This window comes from Herpailurus yagouaroundi, unplaced genomic scaffold (assembly GCF_014898765.1).
Source record: "Herpailurus yagouaroundi ecotype Mexico unplaced genomic scaffold, PumYag 28, whole genome shotgun sequence".
Classification (NCBI taxonomy): domain Eukaryota; kingdom Metazoa; phylum Chordata; class Mammalia; order Carnivora; family Felidae; genus Herpailurus; species Herpailurus yagouaroundi.
Genome location: NW_024412376.1, coordinates 11,396,082 through 11,415,917, shown reverse-complemented (window position 1 = coordinate 11,415,917; position 19,836 = coordinate 11,396,082). Strand labels below are relative to the sequence as shown.

The 19,836-nt window shown below is 38.8% G+C and overlaps 2 protein-coding genes and 1 pseudogene across 5 annotated transcripts in view; 1 reads left to right on the top strand and 2 right to left on the bottom strand.

The window, feature by feature from the left end:
• The window catches only part of ELP3 (elongator acetyltransferase complex subunit 3), a 107,119-nt gene extending 88,857 nt beyond the window's left edge, over positions 1-18,262 (bottom strand). Inside the window, exons 1-3 of the mRNA XM_040465930.1 lie at positions 18,148-18,262; positions 15,022-15,121; positions 12,153-12,291 (exon numbers count right to left, since the gene is read on the bottom strand). Coding sequence (XP_040321864.1) covers positions 12,153-12,291; positions 15,022-15,121; positions 18,148-18,166 — 258 coding nt within the window. The 5' untranslated portion in view covers positions 18,167-18,262. The remainder of the gene's footprint in view (positions 1-12,152; positions 12,292-15,021; positions 15,122-18,147) is intronic.
• LOC121023843 (general transcription factor IIF subunit 2-like) lies at positions 6,726-9,407 on the bottom strand (annotated as a pseudogene).
• Positions 18,263-18,371: 109 nt separating the features above from the next.
• NUGGC (nuclear GTPase, germinal center associated) overlaps positions 18,372-19,836 on the top strand; it is a 56,534-nt gene continuing 55,069 nt past the window's right edge. For 3 of the 4 annotated variants that reach the window (XM_040465638.1, XM_040465441.1, XM_040465305.1), the window contains exon 1: positions 18,375-19,121. The gene's annotated coding sequence lies outside the window, so the exon portion shown is untranslated. Of the gene's footprint in view, positions 19,122-19,836 lie in introns of all 4 variants that reach the window. The other variant, XM_040465728.1, reaches the window with a different exon arrangement.

Genomic DNA, 19,836 nt, shown 5'->3' with positions numbered 1-19,836 from the left:
AGAAGAAGAAGAAGAAGAAGAAGAAGAAGAAGAAGAAGAAGAAGAAGAAGGGGAGGAGGAGGAAGAGGAGGAGGGGGAGGAAGAGGGGGAGGAGGAGGAAGAGGAGGAGGAGGAGGAGGAATAATCATGGCATTCTAAGCAAAACAAACACAAAAACTCAAATACAAACTCAAAATGGATCACAGACCTACATGTAAAGTCAAAACTATAAAACTTCTAGAAGATAATACAGGAGAAAATCTAGGTCACCTTGGGTTTTACAATGAGTTTTTAGATCAACACCAAAAGAAAGATCCATGAAAGAAAAAATTAGTAAGTTGGACTACATTAAAATTTGGAAGTTCTGCTCTGAGAAACTCTTAAGAGAATGAAAAGACCCATACTTAGAGAAAACATATGCAAAACATGTCTGATAAAAGATATGTATCATAAATATACAAAGAACTCTTACAGTTTTAGAATAGGAAAACAACCCAATAGGAATAGAGCAAAAGATCCAAACAGACACCTCATCAAATAAGATATACCAATGACAAATGAGAATACAAAAGATACTCAATATATGTCATCTGGGGATTGCAAACTAGAATGAAATACTACTTACCACACACCTATCAGAATGGCCAAAGTCCAGAACACTCACAACACCAAATGCTAGCAAGCATGCGGAGAAACAGGAACTCTCATTGTTGGTGGGAATGCAAAATGGTACAGCCACTTTGGAAGACAGTTTGGCAATTTCACAAAGCTCAACCTAGTCTCACTGTATGATCCAGAAATCATGCTTCTAGGTATTTACCCAAATGAGTGGAAAACTTAGGTGTACACAAAACTCTTCAGACAATGTTTATAGCAGCATTGTTCGTAACTGTCAAAATTTAGAAGTAACCTAGATGTCCTTCAACAGGAGAATGGATAAACTGTGGTAAAGACAGTGGAATATTGTGCACTTCTAAAAGGAAATGACCTGTATCAAGCCACTAAAAAGACATGGCATAGCTTTAAATGCATATTGCTAAGTGAAAGAAGGCAATCCGAAAAGGCTATGCATACTGTTTGATTCCAACTACATGACATTATGGAAAAGGTAAAACTATAGACAGTAAATAAATCAGTGGTTGCCAGAAGTTTGGAACACAGTAAAGGATGAATAGGGGAGCTTTAGGGCAGGGTAAATATTCCATATGATCCTGTAATGGTGGATACATGACATTATGCATTTTCTAAAACCCAAAGAATACACACCACTATAAGTGACCCTAATATAAACTATAGGCTTCATTTAATAACAAGGTAGTAATACTGGTTTATCAATTATAACAAATGTACCAAATCAATGCAAGGGCAACCTGGGAAGGGAGGAAAGGAAGTATATGGGAACCCTGTGTACTTTCTGCTCATTTTTTAGGTAAACCTAAAACTGCTGTTAAAAAAAGTAAAAAATCACCACCAGAGTAATGGCAGGAATAAAAGCATGAAGGATAGGATGCATAGCAGACAGGGAATGACAGTCAGCTGTATATGTACCTCTGATACTTTTATATTTTTAATTTTTTAAAAATTTTTATTTTAATTCCAGTTAGTTAACATCCAGTGCTGTATTAGTTTCAGGTATACGATATGGTGATTCAACAATTCTATTCATCATCCAGTGCTTGTCACAAATGCACTCCTTAATCCTCATCACCTATTTAACGCATCCCCCCAAACCCCTTCCCTCCGGTAACGATCAGTTTGTACTGTATACTTAAAGTCAGTTTCTTCATTTGTATCTCTCTTTTTTCCCTTTGCTCATTTGTTTCTTAAATTCCACATACGAAATCATATGGTATTTTTTTCTTATTTCACTTAGCATTATACTCTCTAGCTCCATCCATGTTGTTGCAAATGGCAAGATTTCTCATTTTTTATGGCTGAATAATATTTCAGCATGCATGTGTGCGCGCGTACACACACCATATCTCTATCCACTCATTGATCAATAGACACTTGGGCTGCTTTCACAATTTGGCTATTGTAAATAATGCTGCAATAAACAAGGGGTGCATGTACCCTTTTGAATTAGTGTTTTTGTATTCTTTGGGTAAATACCCAGTAGTGTGATTCCTAGATCATGGGGTAGTTCCATTTTTAAATTTTTGAGGAACCTCCCTACTATTTCCCACAGTGGCTACACCAGTTTGTATTTCCACTAGCAGTACAAAAGGGTTTGTTTTTCTCCACATCCTTGCCAACACCTGCTATTTGTGTTGTTGATTATAGCCATTCTAACTGGTGTGAGGAGATAACTCATTGTAGTTTTGATTTGCATTTCCCTAATAAGTGATGATGAGCATCCTTTCATGCATCTGTTGGCTATCTGAATGTCTTCTTTAGAGAAATGTCTGTTCATGTCTTCTGCCCATTTTTAATTGGATTATTTGTTTTTTGGGTGTTGAGTTTTACCAGTTCTATATATATTTTGGATACTAACCCTTCATCGGATATGCCATTAGTAAATATCTTCTCCCATTCAGCAGGTTGCCTCTTAGTTTTGTTGACTGTTTCCTTTCATGTGCAGAAGCTTTTAATTTTGTTGTAGCCACAACAGTTTATTCTTGCCTTTGTTTTCCTTGTCTCAGGAGACTAGAAAAAAGTTGCTACGGGCGATGTCAAAGAAGTTGCTGCCGGTGTTCTCTTCTAGGATTTTTATGGTTTCAGGTCTCACATTTAGGTCTTTAATCCATTCTGAATTTATTTTTGTGTATGGTGTAAGTGGTCCAGTTTTCCCAACACCATTTCTTCAAGAGACTTTCACCCAGTGGATATTCTCTCCTGTCCTATCAAACATTAATTGACCATACAGTTGTGGGTTTATTTCTGGGTTTCCTATTCTGTTCCATTGATCTACATGTCTATTTTTGTGCCAGTATCATGCTGTTTTGATTACTACAGCTTTGTAATGCAACTTGAAATCTGGAACTGTGATGCCTCCAGCTTTGCTTTTCTTTTCCAAGACTGTTTCGGCTATTTGGGGTCTTTAGTGATTACATACAAATTTTAGGATCGTTTGTTCTATTTCTGAGAAAAATGTTATTGGTATTTTCATAGGGACTACATTAAATGCGTACATTGTTTTAGGTGTATAGAGATTTTAACAATATTTATTCTTCTAATCCATGACCATGGAATGTCTTTCCTTTCTGTCACCTTCAATTTCTTTCATCAGTGTTTTACAGTTTTCAGCGTATAGATCTTTCATCTCTTTGGTTAGGTTCATTTCTAGGTATTTTATTATTTTTGGCGTCATTGTAAGTGGGATTGTTTTCTTAATTTCACTTTCTGATGCTTCATTATTGGTGTATAAAAATGCACCATATTTGTATCTTGCAACTTTAACAAATTTGTTTATCAGTTCTAGCAGTTTTTCGGTGGCCTTTTGGGTTTTCTACGTAGAGTATCACGTCATCTGCAAATAGTGAAAGTTTTACTTCTTCCTTACTGATTTGGATGCCTTGCCTTTCTTTTTGTTGTATGATTGCTGCTGCTAGGTCTTCTAGTACTATGCTGAATAAGAGACTACATCCTTATTTTGTTCCTTACTTTAGGGGAATCTCTCAGTTTTTCCTCATTAAAGATGAATGTTAGCTGTGGGTTTTTCCTATATGGCCTTTATTATGTTGAGGTATGTTCTCTCTAAACCTACTTTGTTAAGGGCTTTTATCATGAATGGATGTTGTATTTTGTCAAATGCTTTTTCTGGGTTTACAGAAATGATCACATGGTTCTTTTCCTTTCTCTATTGATGTGATGTATCGTGTTGATTTGCAAACACTGAATCACCCTTGAAATCCAGGAATAAATCCCACTTAATCATGGTGAATGATTTTTAATATATTGTTGGATTTGGTTTGCTAGTATTTTGTTGAAGATTTTTGCATCTATGTTCATCAGGAATATTGGCCTATAGATCTCTTTTTTAGTGGTGTCTTTATCTGGTTTTGGTATCAGGGTAAAATTGATCTCATAGACTAGACTTGGGAGTTTTCCTTCCCTTTTGTTTTTTGAAATAGTTGGAGAAGAATAGCTATTAACTCTTCTTTAAATGTTTGGTTTGCCTATGAAGGCTTCTGGTCCTAGACTTTTGTTTGTCAGGAGATTTTTTATTACTGACTCAATTTCTTTGCTGGTAATAGGTCTATGCAAATTTCTTCCTATTTCAGTTTTGGTAGTTTATATGTCTCTAGGAATTTATTTCTTGTAGGCTGTCCAATTTGTGGGCATATAGTTCTTCATAATATTCTCATATAATTGAATTTCTGTTGCTTTGTTATTTCTCCTCTCTCATTTGTGATTTTGATTCCTTTCTCCTGTTTTTCCTTGATAAGTCTGGCTAGAAGTTTATCAATTTTACTGATTTTTTTCCCCCAAAGAACCAGCTGCTGGTTTCATTAATCTGTTTGTTTTCTTAGTTTCTATATCATTTATTTCTGTTCTAATCTTTATTATTTCTGTCCTTCTGTTTGTTCTAGGTTTCATTTGTTGTTCTTTTTCTAGCTCTTTTGGTGTAAGTTTAGGTGGTTATTTTGAGATTTTTCTTGCTTCTTGAGGTAGGTCTGTATTACTATAAACTTCCCTCTTAGAACTGCTTTTGCTGCATCCTAAAGGTTTTGGATCATTGTGTTTTCATTTTTGTGTTCATGTATGTTTTATTTTTTCTTTTACTTCCTGGTTGGTCCATTTATTCATTGTTTAGCACGTTATATAACCTCCATGTATTTGTGGTCTTTCCAGATTTTTTTCTTGTGGTTGATTTCTAGTTTCACACCATTATGGTCAAAAAAGATGCATGGCAGGTCTTCAATCTTCTTGAATTTGTTGAGGCTTGCTTTTTGGCCTAACATGTGAACTATTCTGGAGTATATTCCATGTAAACTTATTTTTTATTTCTCTTTATTTTTTTTCTTTCTTTCTTTCTTTCTTTCTTTCCTTTCTTTCTTTCTACAAATACTGTTACTCTGGCTTTCCTTTGACATCCATTTGTATGATAGATGTTTCTGCATCCCCTCACTTTCAGTCTGCAGGTGTCTTTAGGTCTATAATGAATCTCCTGTAAGCAGCGTGTAGGTGAGTCTTGTTTTTTAATCCATTCTGTCACCATATGTCTTTTGATTGGAACATTTAGTCCATTTATATTCAAAGTGATTATTGATGGATATGTATTAATAGCCATTTTATTACTTGTTTTGTGGTTGTTCCTGAAGTTTTTTTCTGATCCTTTCTTTTTTCTCTTTCATGGTTTGCTAGTTTTCTTTAGTGATATACATTTGGATTCCTTTCTCTTTATCCTTTGCATATCTATTAGTAACTTTTGATTTCTGGTTACCATTAGGTTTGTATGTAACATCTACAGCATATAGCAGTCTATATTAAGTTGATGGTGGTTTTAGTTTGATTCCATTCTTTACTCCTCTTCTCTACACGTTTTAGATATATGGTGAATATTTATATCCTTTTATTTGTGAGTTCCTTAACTGATTTTTGAGAGAAATATTCATTGTTACTGCTTTTGTGTTTCTTACCTATATACTGCCACTTTTGGTCTTTTCTTTCCACTCCAAGAGTCCTCTTGAATGTTTCTTTTAAGGCTAGTTTAGTGGTCACAAACTCCTTTAGTTTTTGTTTGAGAAACTCTTTATCCAGTCTTCTTCTATTCTGAATGACAGTCTTACTGCATAGGGTATTTTTGGCTGCAGATTCTTCCTATTCAGCACTTGGAATATCATGCCACTCCCTTCTGGCTTGCAAGATTACTGCTGAAAAATCTGAAAGCCTTACAGGTTTCCCTTGTATATAACTGTGTTTTCTGTTGCTGCTTTTAAGATTTTTTTTTTAACCATTACTTTTTTAATTTTAATTTTAATTACAGTGTCTTGTCTCAGATCTGCTTTTGTTGCGGGTTCTCTGTGCCTCCTGGATGTAGATACCTGTTTCCTGCCCCAAATTAGGGAAGTTTTCAGCTATTGTTTCTTTAAATAAATGCTCTGCCTCCCCTTTCTCTTCTTTTTCTGAGCCTCCTATAATATGAATGTTAGTTATTATGTTTGATGGAGTCACTGAGTTCCTTAAGTCTATTCCAATTTTGCATAATTTTTTTCCCTCTCTTTTGTTCAGCTTGATTACTTTCCATTATTTTGTCTTGTAGGTCATTAATCTGTTCCTCTGCTTCTTCCAGCCTGCTGTTCATTCCATCCAGCATGTTTCTCATTTATTGAGCCCTTTATCTCTGCTATGTTATTCCTGAAATCTGTGTTAAATATCTCACTCATGTCTTCCAGTCTTTTCTCAAGTCCAGTGAGTATCATTACAATCATTGCTTTAGGTGTGTTACTCATATTTGTTTTGCTTAGATCTCTGGCCATGGCCTTGTCCTGTTCATTTGGGATAAATTTCTCTGTCTTCTCATTTTGTCTAAGTCTGTGCCTCTTTCTGTATGTTAGGTAAGTCAGCTACATCTCCTGTTCGTAAGGGTGATGGCCTTACGAAGATGAGGTCCTGTACTGCACTGCTGTGTAGAGTCCACTGTTCCCCAGGGCCAGGTGCTTCTGGGAACGTCTCCAAAATGTGCTGCATTTGGTGTTATTTTGTCCTGGCTACTCTATACTTCAGGCCAACTGTCTGCAGAGGCTCTCTTTGCCTTTTGTGAACAGTGTTTGGTCCCTGACCTGAATGTGGTGCATGTTTTGTTTTTTTTTTCCAGAAAAAGGAATTTTGGCTTTTTATTCCTTTTAAGACTTTCTGTAGTACTTTTTCTTGCTTTACCATTCACTTTGGATTTGCATTACCTCAACTCTGTGGAGATAAGGACAGAGAGTCCTCATTTAGAAATCATTTCCTAATTTTACATTTTAAGAGTCAATATTTAAAAAAGAAAAACCTTCTTAACCTCCCCAACCCCACACCCGCTCCTGAATAATCTAGTTTAACACAGGCCTATAATTTTTTTCATCAAAAAACACTTAAGTAACAAGAATTGTTGTTTAAAAAATGTAGGGAAATTAAATTTCCAGTCATTTTACCCCTATAACAGATGGAACTCAAGTATTTGATATCAATGGTGTTTCCTTAGCACATCACTTTTTAGTTGTTCTGTTAGCATGTTGGCTGAGAGTCTTCTTAATCGCTCTTTTCATCTCTTTGATACTGTCTATACTCTGGCTTCAGCTCCCATGTGTTTTTGTGGATTCCTTTTACATTCTGAACACCAATTTCTTTCAAGATTTCCTTTAGGTACCCCACAAGTTGTTTTGTGATGTCCACCAAATCCTTACGATTGTAATACTGATGTTTCTCAAATGCTGAAAATAGCATGTCTAAAACATGTTGTTTATCAGCTTGAGCTCGTTTTCCATCTTTCTTTTTCCTTTCATATTCAATATTGTATTGATGATTAGCAACAGGTTTATAATTCGTTGTCACAACTTTGTCCAGTTGTGATAGCCTTACAGGTTTGGAAGATTCTTCTATTTGCAATCTCTTTATTTTTTTATTTATTTATTTATTTTAAATTTTTTTTTTCAACGTTTATTTATTTTTGGGACAGAGAGAGACAGAGCATGAACGGGGGAGGGGCAGAGAGAGAGGGAGACACAGAATCGGAAACAGGCTCCAGGCTCCGAGCCATCAGCCTAGAGCCTGACGTGGGGCTCGAACTCACGGACCGTGAGATCGTGACCTGGCTGAAGTCGGACGCTTAACCGACTGCGCCACCCAGGCGCCCCTATTTGCAATCTCTTTAATCTCCTGTAGTTTTCACTGGCAGCAGGTTGGCATTCAGCTCTTTGTACGACTATTCCTTCCAATGAAAGTTTATTTGATGAGCCTCTCACTAAAGACTGTTAAGGTCTGTCCTCCAACACTTTGTAAGACAAATGGATGTTCTCTAGGAGTGCTGACAAAAGCTGGTTTTCTGCCAATATTGTGACTATTTGCAAGAGCCTCATTCAAAGTAAATGACACCTCAGTCCTTCCTTGATTCTTAGCAATCCGCAGTTTCCCAACTTTACCTCTTTCAGAGGCTTCGGCCCATTGCTGGGACAAGTATTTAGGGAAACTTGATGAGCCATACTCTGGTGTTCTGTTTGGCGCCGGTCAAATCGAGTTCTTCAAGTTTGGCCATCAGTCTGTTGACGGTAGAGGCGAATGGGCCAGAGCAGCAGCCCAGGAGCCTGGGGTCCTGTGGCACGAAGGACTGGGGAACTTGGTACGCCGCGACCAGAGGCTGCCTGTGAAGAAGCGGAGTCCACCTGCCAGGATATTGGGAATCCCCGGAAAGCGAATGTGGCATGTTTTAACTAGGTATACTCTGGTCTGCTTGTGAAATGAGACCTGTTGCCATTGCTGCCAGAACAGAGGCTCCACAAAAGTCCCAAGTCAGGAGACACAGTATAAGCAGGAGTATGAGCCAGTCTCCTGGGGGAAGGGACTGGTCATGCCAGGACTGAGGCAAGCAAGGCTGGGAAGGACAGTTCCCATGGAGTCCAGGGAGGTGGAGCTTGGTGTAAACAAGTTAGGTGGCGAGTATGGGCACTGTGCTGGTTGCTGCAGGTGGCCCTATGCTTATGCTGAGGGATGGGGGAAGGAAATGGCACTGGCCAGTTCCTTTGTTCCTGGAGGGGTTTCTCCTTGAACTCTGCCTCTCTGGGATATGCTCCAAGATGAGCAAACAACCTCCCCACTGTGTGCCTCCACGCACTCTTGATATTGCTGTTTCCATGCTGTACATCACAGGTTGTTTGCCTGCCTTCTAGGAGCAATGCAATGCCTTCTGGGCTCTATCCCAGCCAAGCCCACTGACTTTTAAAATTCCAGGGTTTAAGTCCTGCTGGTTGTAACAACTCCCAAAATTCAGCCCCTCTCACTTTCCAAGACTATTGCTATGGGGATTTGTCTTCCCTGCAGGCTTCCCTGTGTGACAGTGTTACTCTGTCTCTTGCCTTTCTCTGTGACTGCAGCTCCCTCCCCACCACAGTGGCCATGATCTATTTATCTCCCAAAATGCATCTCCGCACTTCTTACCTTCTTCGGTGTGGCTTCTTCTCTACCTTTAGTTGTATAGCTTGTTTTGCAATTCTTCAGGTCAATTTCTGAGGTACTTGGGATGATTTGATAGTAATCTACTTGTATTTGTGGAACGAGGTGAGTCGAGGGTCCTCCTGCTCTGACATCTTCCAACCTTCCCCTGTACTTCTGATATTTTTAACAGCTCACTCTGATGATATTGTCTTACCTGCACCAAATCCACCCTTGACAAAATATACTAGTTAGGAAATGACTGAATAGTCTAAATAAGAAATAATGAAGGCCAGGGGTGCCTGGGTGGCTCAGTCAGTTAAGCATCCGACTCTTGGTTTTGGTTCAGGTCATGATCTCACAGTTCATGAGTTTGAGTCCTCCAAGAGGCTCTGTGCTGACAGCATGGAGCCTGCTTAGGATTCTGTCTCCCTCTCTCTCTGCCCCTCCCATCTGCTCTCTCTCTCCCTCCTTCTCAAAAATAAACATTAAGAAAAAAAAAAAAAGGATGGAGGCAAAAACATTCCTACTAGTGGTTGTGGAATGGACAATACATTTCACATCTTTTGGAAACTGAGTGGATGGAGGTACCATGAACTAAGATGGACGAGAAAGATGAATGAGCAATTTCGAAGTTAGTTTTGGTTATGTTATACTTGAGGGTATCCAGGCAGTCAAAAGAGAAATGTTTGATAGGCCATTTGACATGAGCCTGAAGCTTAGGGAGAGGTCAGAGCTGGAAGTCAGCACATAACAATACTTAGAAATGTCAATGGATGAGAACACAAGAAAGAGCATGTACAGTACTAAAAACAGTGGAGCCAGGTCCACAGAAAACATCAATTTTCAGAGGCAAGCAGGACAAGAATATATCTCAAAGAAAGAAATAATCAGAGGTAGGGGGAGAAGGACAGAGAATGGGGTCATGGAAGCCAGGTTTATCAGTCAGGTTGAAAGGTTGCTAAATCTTTGTCTTGCACAGCAGCAAGCTCATACCTAATGCTGAAAGCTAAGAATAGAAGACTTATCTATAAAGTGTGTTATTTAGGGATATGGAAGTAAATGCCAAGAAATCAGCTAAGAGTTAAAAGTGGTTGAGCTGAAGGGAAAAATGAGAGGTGAAGGGTTTGAAACTATAGTTGACCCTTGAACAAAGCAGGAGTTAGGGGCAATAACACCTCAACTCAGTTGAAAATTTGCATATAACTTTTGACTCCCCCAACACTTAACTACTTGAATAGTCTACTGTTGATTAGAAGCCTTACTGGTAAAAGAAACTGTCTATTAATACATATTTTGTATATGTATTATATGCTATATTCTTACAATAAAATAAGCTAGAAAAAAGAAAATATCAAGAAAACCATAAAGAAAATACATTTACAGTACTATATACGTTGGAAAAAATCTGCCTATTAAGTGGACCCATGCAGTTCAAACCCACGTTGTTCAACTATATTAGTTTTTCTTAAAGAACCCTTTACACCAGGTATGAATAAATAAAACAAAAACACTGAAGTACAAAGGAGAAGAGACCAGGATTGGTGATACATTGTGTATAAAATTTTAGGGTTTAATTAGCCACAAATGTAATACAATCCAGGAGATATGGCCACCAAATAAGTCAACATAAACTGTAATTACTACAAGTATAATACTCCCATCCAAATAACAGACTGAAGTTCTATGATCATATCAGGAACACACAATTCAATTTTGTTTAAGAGGGTCCAAATCGTATCTTTCACACTTATTCTTTGTATCCTACAGCCCCTACCCTAATTCCAGCTCTTAACACATTTCACACCTAGATTAAACCAAGAGTATCTTAAATGGTCTTTTTGGCTCCAAGCTACTCTACATCTTGTGACAAAATTTTCTGAAAATCTGTTTTGTTCATATATCACTCTCCTTCTCAAATATCTTTAATAGTTTCTTATTATCCAGCTTCTTTGCAGGACATTTAAGATCTTTTATAAGTTGATCCCAAACTAACTCTTCAACCTAATGTCCTGCTGCTTTCTCAAATGAATTATCAACTCTAGTCAGTCTGAGGTACTCATTGTTCCCTGCACATACCATACCTCTTATAACGTCTCTATCTGCGCCTTAGTTCCCTGTGCCCTTGCTACCATTACTCAAGACTGCTCTTCTCTGTTTATATGAGCACTATTTATATGCCAAGCAAATGCCATGCTTTCTCTTGGGCTTTCCCTAGTCTCTTTTACTACCAGGCCACCTTTTCCTCTAGATTTCCATAGAGCTCCCAATTATGTTAGTTGCTTCACAAATACCATATATAGAATGACTGTGCACCATTAACTATCTTTTATATTTATTTATCTTTCAAAGTTTATTTTGAGAGCGAGAGAGCACGAGCAGGGGAGGGGCAAAGAAAGAGGGAGAGAGAATTCCAAGCAGGTTCCATGCTGCCAGCACAGAGCCCAACGCGGTGCTCAATCTCACAAACCATGAAATTATGACCTGAGCCAATATCAAGAGTTGGACACTTAACCGACTGAGCTACCCAGGTGCCCTCATTAACTACCTTTTAAAAGTAACTTCTACAGGGGTGCCTGGGTGGCTCAGTCGGTTGAGCATCCAACTTCAGCCCAGGTCATGATCTCACACTCCATGAGTTCGAGCCCCGCGTCTGGCTCTGTGCTGACAGCTCAGAGCCTGGAGCCCACTTCAGATTCTGTGTCTCCCCCTCTCTCTGCCCCTCCCCTGCTCATGCTCTGTCTCTGTCTCAAAAATAAATAAAAGCATTAAAAAATAAAGTAACTTTTACAAGTATCTATTGTATTGAAAGCCATGAGCTTAAAATGGCCAATAATATTTATCATATTGTGACAGTCACCAAGCCTCAATTTATACTTTTAAGGACATAAAAACATCATCTACTCCTTTAAGCACAATAAATGTTTTTCCTCACTATGCCCTCATAACATTCTGCACAGGTCTCTACTGTAGCACATGTTAAAATATATGAATTTTATTAAACCAAATCCTTCATTTTCACCTAACTGCATATTACCCGGAGGCAAGGATTTCTGGCAGAGCAGAAACACAACCAATGTTTCGTGAATCAAACCACTCACCCCACTGGCAGTTCTGATGGGTTTTGCCTTTAACTTGGGGACCAAAACCTTTCGATACTGAGGTGGGACTGCAGCAATGATATCTACCAGGCGGGGCTGTGCTGAAAGGCCATATTTAGCAGCTGTCCTGGTTTTCACCCTGAAAGTAAAGCATCCATCATTATCAAGATCATAAGATTTCAAGACAATCTACCAAAAGAATGACCTATAAATAACACCATCAACTCCTGTCATCCCCCTATCCTTTCACCAGGTGACAACACTGGCTTTAACATTTGTTGAACAACAGGAGAATAGAAGAAAATCAGGAAAATGCATCAATAACCTCTTCTTACCCTGGAGTACCAGAAAGAAAACAAGATGACTACAGAAAGGGTCCCAGTATAGTGACAGAAGGTAGGTCTCATTCAAATTAGTGCTCCAGCTTCATAGAATTCTACCCTTTTCTCAACCTTAACACCATAGCATCTAGGATCAGGGTAATTCTGTTGCAAGGGACTGTTCACTATATTGTAGGATGTTTAGCAGCATCACTGGCCTCTACTCACCAGCATCCCACTTCCCTTTGTAACAACTAAAAAACGTCTTCTGACATTAAGAAATGTCCCCTGGGATGGTGGGGGGAGGGGGGGAGAATGCCTGGTTGTAAGCCATGGTCTTAGACCAAAAATAAAAACAATCAAAAAACAATTTAAAGGAAAGGTATGCAGAACCAAACAGGAAATAAGGTACATACATTTTTAAAAGTGTTTTAAAATGTATTCTAAAATATTATAAACAACAGAACATAAAACATAAATACACTTTAACATTTAGGAAGCAAACACTTGTGTTACTACACTCCAAGAAACAGAAAATGATCAGGACTTCAGAGGATCCATTTATCCCTTCCTGACTGTAACTCTATCCCTAATCCCTAGAAATAACCTTTAGTACAACTAATAATTCCTTGCTTTTCTCTACAGTTGAATTGGTTTCTTGTTTCTTTGCTGCTAGCAAACCCTAACAGTCACCTTAATTTCTGATTTTAGTCCATCTAAAATTATTGTGAGGTGTTTGCATCATTTTCAAGAACTGTTAACCCAGTACCTGATTCGTAGATTGAACCTAAGTAATTGGTATGCCAGGAAGTATAAGGCATAGTTGTTTCATGCCCTATGTTGGCATGTTTGCAGACAGGCATGCACAAAAATAAATGTGTAAGTGATAAAAACCTATGTGATACAACACACATACAATAATGAATGTGTTCAAAGCTCAAGAAAGGATCCCACTGTGTGCTGGGGAGACAGTCATGGAAAACAGGCACAGAAAAGAGTTGGCTTCAGACAGGCAGTAAAGACATGGTGATGCCACTGAGAGCAAATAGGTGGGCTTATGTGAAGCAGGAATGCACATATTTTAAAATATATGGGTAGATCTGACAGAAAGCAGATTTTCAGGGTAAAGGTACAGAAATTTAAAAAGTTGGGATAGTTGAAGCCAGATGGAGAGACTTTACATAATGGGCTGAGGAATTTGCACTTAATTCCATAAACACTGGGGACATGCTGAAAGTTTCTGTACAGGGAAATGACATGATAAAAGATAAAACAAGGAACAATTAACCCAGTAAGGGATAAAAAGAGGCTGAAAGTATTAGCTACTGCAGTAGTCTAGAATTAAGTTTAAAAAGAGATGGTTAGGGAGTTGGCAGTGGAAATGAAAGGGAGAGTCATGATGAAGAGAGTAGGTAAAGTTAAATCCTAATTGGACCTAACGAAAACAATTTGAAGAGGACACTAGAGTGTCAAGCCTGGGTGAAAGTTAACACAATCAGGCAAAGAGGACATCTGCGTAGGGGCTGGTTTTAAGATGTTAGCGTTTACTTTAGATGTGCTAAATTAAAGAAACTGACAAAAATAAACAAAAAGTAGGAATGTTCACTAGAAATAAAATACTTGTATAATTAGGGGGATAGCCAACACAGACAGAAAAGAAACTTCTAAACACATGGTAGAAAAATCAATAAACTATAATCTCATAGTCAAGAAAGGATAGTTACTTATTTACTCCTTTAGCAAAAGTTTATTAAGTGCAATATTCCAAGGAAGTGAAAAAACACTGAAGTATCTCAAGTAACAGAAAATAGTCTTTAAAAAAAAAGTCATGTGTGTGTGGTGATTAGATCACTGGTGAGTCACCTGAGAGCAGGGAGAAAACTCTTTCATTAGAGCGGATCTATATAGTGAATATCTAATGAAAAAAAAAAAGATGCAGAGATGAAGGTCTACTCTTATTTGAGGATGTAGCAAAGTCAACACTGAATGTGACTGTGGAAAGGAAATAGATGAACATGTCAAAGAGGCTGTAAAGTAGGAAAAGATCATGGACCTCAGAGGGAGTATTTTCATGAGAGACAGCTGCTGCTACTTCTGAAGACAGAAGGAAGAGAACAAGGATGTGAAGTAATGCAGCACAGAAGATAACATGGGCTCTGGAGACAGACGATCTAATTCCAAATCTCAGTTCTGCCGATTACTAAAACAGTAATCTGTCTCAGATTACACATCTGTCAAATGAGGGTGATATAAGTACCTACCTCACAGTTTTTCAGAGGACTGAGTTAATACAGACAATGAACTACAAACAGTGATTGGACGATAGTAAGCATCCAATAAATATTAGGAGCTATTAATATTATTAGGCTATGAGAGAATTTTGCCATAAATGAGTGACAGGGCAGGGTAGAAAGCTAAATTTTCAACTAAAAACTAAAACATGAGACAGAAAACAAGAAGTATTTGAGAATTTCATTAAAAAGGCCTACGACCTAAGAATAGGATTGCCTTTTTTTTTTTTTTTTTTTTTTTTTTATAAATCCACTTACTTATTTAGATCGATGTCTTTCCCCTGTTCGTGGGCTTCAATTAGTTGTTTAATAACATCTCCTATGGTCAGCATCATTAGCTCAGCAGGGCTGAGATCTCCTGGAAAGATATTTAACAATGTTAAAAATCATACTACTCAGTAAAGATTTTTGTAATTATTTTTTCCTTCCAAAATTTTCCCAATCATCCCAGATGAATAGCTCAAGTTTACAAGACACCAACCTCTACTATTTAAAGTTTGATCATATCTTTTGTATCTTTAATTAAAACAAAACTGGCCTCACCTATATATGGGAAAAGCTCATTCTAGAAGCACATATACTATAAAAATGTCAGAACCTAATTGCATGAGAAAGCACCAAAGTGGTTAAAATAACTTCCCTTTATCTCCAGAATTATAATTACCTTTGGATGCATTACTTCATCTTACTCTCAGAATGGAATGCAGTAGAACAGAAATATTTGCTTGTTTTGTGAAAATGCTACCAAGGGGTAACAGTGAAACTCAAATCCAGGTATCCACAGAAGTAATATTACAAAGCAATGCAATACTACTTTGTAATACAAAGGATGTTAGTTCTATACTTGTACAGGGATCTTAATGCATCTTTAAGATATAGTCTGTTCACCATCACGACCTCCTGGCAACCGACACTTCTGTTCTCATCTAAAAGGCAATAGCAGAAGCTGACATGTTTTTACTTAACCCCATCCCAATTACGGTTGATTGGTGCAAGGATGGGCACCTCTCCAGATCAGGCAAATCTGAGCTCTTTTCTCAAGGCAAAAACTGCCAGTCTCCAGTGATAAAAGCTGTGAGACTGCAGCTTGGGAACTGCCAGCAAACATACTTCTAGCCTGTAGAGAAAGCTAGTTGCACGTGCAAAGATGATGGAGTCATCAGAAAAAACTACAGATGAGAAAGCCCTGGCATTTATGGAGCCCTTTCATTTACTTTATCTCATTTGAAACCACACAACACTACAAGGTGGACATTGTTAGTCCCTTTTACAGATGTTAAAAATTAAGGGAAGTTAAGATGTCATTGTAAATGGCATAGTTAAGACTCAAATCCAGGTGTTTTCTCCACAACTTCCACGCTTTTTTTTCACTGTACCAAGCTGCCTCTAATTTAATGAAGCAAAGCTAACACAACGTGAGAAAAAAAGTCCATGTACAATCAAAGGCTAAATGCTTTCCAAATCATGTAATTCAGCACTCCAGAGTGCCAAAAAAGGCACTTCAAGGACATGTAATAGAAGATTGATGATGGTGGTGATGGAAGAAGGGGGAGAAGGAGGAGAGGAAGGAAAGGGAGGGTTTCTTTCTTCATTAAGCCAAAGTAGCTTGGCTTTCACCTGTTTAATATATTGAAACACTATGTAATAATTAATTTGGAGAGGAAAAGGAGATTCAAGACATAAAAATAAAGATTTTAAAAACAAATTGTATAGCTCTTGAGTATGTCAAAACTTAACTAGAGAAGTAAATTAGTAAGGAAAGGCTTTATGGGGGAAATGGCATGGGGGTCTTTGAAGAAAGGGCAAAAGTGGACAAGCAAAACAGAGGGCAATCCAGAAGGAACAGTGCCAGGTATAGGAATTACCTATCTTTGTGTGAAGGAGTGTTGCCTAACTAGAATATAGCCTTTCTGACAAGGCTCAGTAAAAAACATAGTACAGGGTACGCTGACTACTAGGCAAGTCGTTTAAATGGACTGGATAATTATATAATCTCAAGTCTGGCAGTAAAAAGAGGAAAGCAGTGTTTAAAAAAATAAGTATACAAAGAAAATGATACAAAAATGATTCAGAAGGTGAAAAGAATACATATTAAGTAAAAGGCTCTAGAAAGGCAACAATGAAAAAATAACCCACAAAGATTTAAAGTAAAAACACTTGCACAATAGGTTCCTGTTCCCAGCCTCCAACACTCACTGGTTATGTGATAATGGGAAGATCAATGACTTCTGTACCCCCATTTCCTTGCCTGCAAAATTGGGATAATACAATACATATTTGACAAGACTATTGTAAGAATCAATTGAAATAACATTATAGGAAAGCCAAAGTACTAGTCGGATACTAGTTATTGACGAAGGTGGGTTAGGACGATGATGGCCAAAATGATAACTAATAAAGTATTTCAGGAGGCAGGACTTAGTGACAGGTGAAGAGTGTAAAGCAGTCTGGCCTGACAGGCAGAGGAGCAAGGCAGAGGAAGAAGATTTGGGACATGTAGTTTGATGCCACAGGACAATTGAAGGTAACCTGGACATTTGGAACTGTTGTTCCCAGAAATGGCAGTTGATGCCCAAAGCCATAGTGATAAAGATTTAAACAAACAAACAAAAAAAATTGTGGTTTTTTTGGGGTGCACACAGACATCCTGACCATCAGTTCCAATTCCTATGTATAATTTTGGACTGGGAACGTTACTTAACTCTGAATCTCAGCTGCTTCTTCCGTAAAGGGGAAATGATACCAACTTCAGAATTATTAACAAAGGCTCAATAAATAGCTTTTACTATGACAACCACCAATCATTATTAGACTGCTTAACTGAATGTACAGAGACAAGTTTAGAACTTGTGAGAAAATACTTGAAATTTGACTCCATCCTGTTGAAAACGAAAGACGGAATTGCTCCCGGCCAATTCAGGAGGTAATATAAATCGGGAAGAACTGTATGACTGTCCCACAACCAAGGACTGAGTTTTTCTTTCTTTTTCTTTCTTTCTTTCTTTTTTTAACTAAAACAACAGGTTAAACGTACCATAAAATGTTAGCAAATTAAGAGACCCGAGAGCACGTTAAATCGACCAACCACGTTGACTCCTTGTAAGGCATACCTTGGAATAAAGCTTTTCCTGCCATCTATGCAAAAGACACCAAGTGACTGCCAAAAAAGAACAGAGTAACGGCAGGCTAGCTTAAAATGCACAATATGTAAAACGAGAAGACAGAGGACTGGAGCCGACACACAGACTGACCCTAAGGTGGCAGAGCGACTGGCTGAGGCAGAGGATTCCCGCGGGAAAAACTGCTTTCAGCACCTGACCGCCAAGGTGTTCGCCCCTCCCCTACTACCCCGCAAACCCACCCGCTTCTCCCTCCCTTCCGCACCTTTCCGCTTCTGCCTCATTTCTCCGCGGTAGTCGTAGCTGCTACCACACACGCCGTGGCTAACAACTCAGACCTCAGGCAAAGTTGACAGCCACAAAGCAACCCCAGCCTGTCGTAAAACGACGGTCAACATATCGTAAAGCTGTTCCCAGAAGACGGCGCGCGCAGAGGCCCGCCCCGCCCCCCAGCGGCGGCTCGCGCAGCTGCAGGAGGCGGAGAGAATCTCTAGCCCAAGCTGCTTCTGCCTCGGATCTAAAGGCTGTAGAATGGGATCCTCTAAACGCCGAGGAGCGCATGGGCGCTAGAAAGCTCGACCTGGATGGACAGTAGAGCGGCCGGACAGTGCTTATGTACAGAGGCTACGCCAGGCTTATTTACAGAGGCTCCGTTTTATCTATTGCGTTTTTAAGCTAGCCTACCCTTACTCTCTAACTTTTTGGCAGTCACTTGGTGTCTTTTGCATAGGTGGCAGGAAAATGAGAGTGTGACTGGGGATGTCTCTAAATAAGGGTACTTGAGCCCAGGGTCCGCCTCCTCCAGGGAGGCTGGGCTGGAACCTCGGTGGGAGATAGTTCGAGGATGAGCCCGCTAGGGTGGTGTAAACTAAATCCAGGGCCTGGTGGCTATTATCATATTTACACTGGAGATTCCCAAGCTTGGCTGCGTATTAGAATCACCTAGAGAGTAGTGAAATATTCCAGTGCCCAGATCACATACCATACCAAATTAAATATCAAGGGGTAGAGCCAGTCATGTTTTAAAGATCCTTGGGTGAGTCCAATGTGCAGCAAAGTTTGGGAACTACTGAGCGAGACCAGACATGATCGTAACTGGAATCGGAGGAGTAAGCTGTGGAGATGATGAGAAGTGTTCAGATTCTGAAAATATTTTGGAGATTTCAACACGATTTCCCGACAGACCAGATATGGGATGTGAGAGAAATAAAGACATCAACATCAAGCTTTTGGATCAAGGTACTGGAACCATATAGTTGCCATTAGCTGAAACGGAGAAATCTGTAGGCAGAGTGGGGTTTTGAGGGGGGTGTAAGGAGGTCAATTTGGATATGTTGTATTTGGGATGCCTAGTTAGCAGTAAGGCATGAAAAAGGTTCAGGCTGTACATGCCAAATGAGAGTTATAGGTCTATAGGTGAAAGTTAAAGCTATGAAACAAGGTGAATGTAGAAAAGAAAGAGAAGACTAAAGACAAAGCTTTGGGGCATTCTAATCCTAGCAGGTTGAGAAGGGGAATAACCAGCAAAGGAAGGTGAGGTGGTGCCCCCAGGGAGTTTAGAAGAAAACTAAGAGAGGTGCGGTTACCTGGAACACAAGCGAAAGTGTGTTGAGGAGGGAGTGATCTACTGGGTCAAAGGCTGCTGAAGGATCAAGTCAGACGAGGGTCGAAAATTGACTAAGATCAATGGAGACTTTGACAAGAACAGTTTTATGAAACTGTAGATGTGAAGGCTTGACTATAGAAGGTTTATGATAGATTGAGAGGGGAACTTGAGAGTGAGTTTACAGAACTCTTGAGGGATTTTGCCTTCAAGAAGTACAGAGAAATGGGGTTGTAGCTGGATGAGAAAATGGTGTCAAAGGAAGTGTTTATTAAAACAATAAATAACATCCAGTTTTTATGTCAATGGGAATAATCCAATGGAGAGTGAAAAAATTTTTTTAATTTTTTT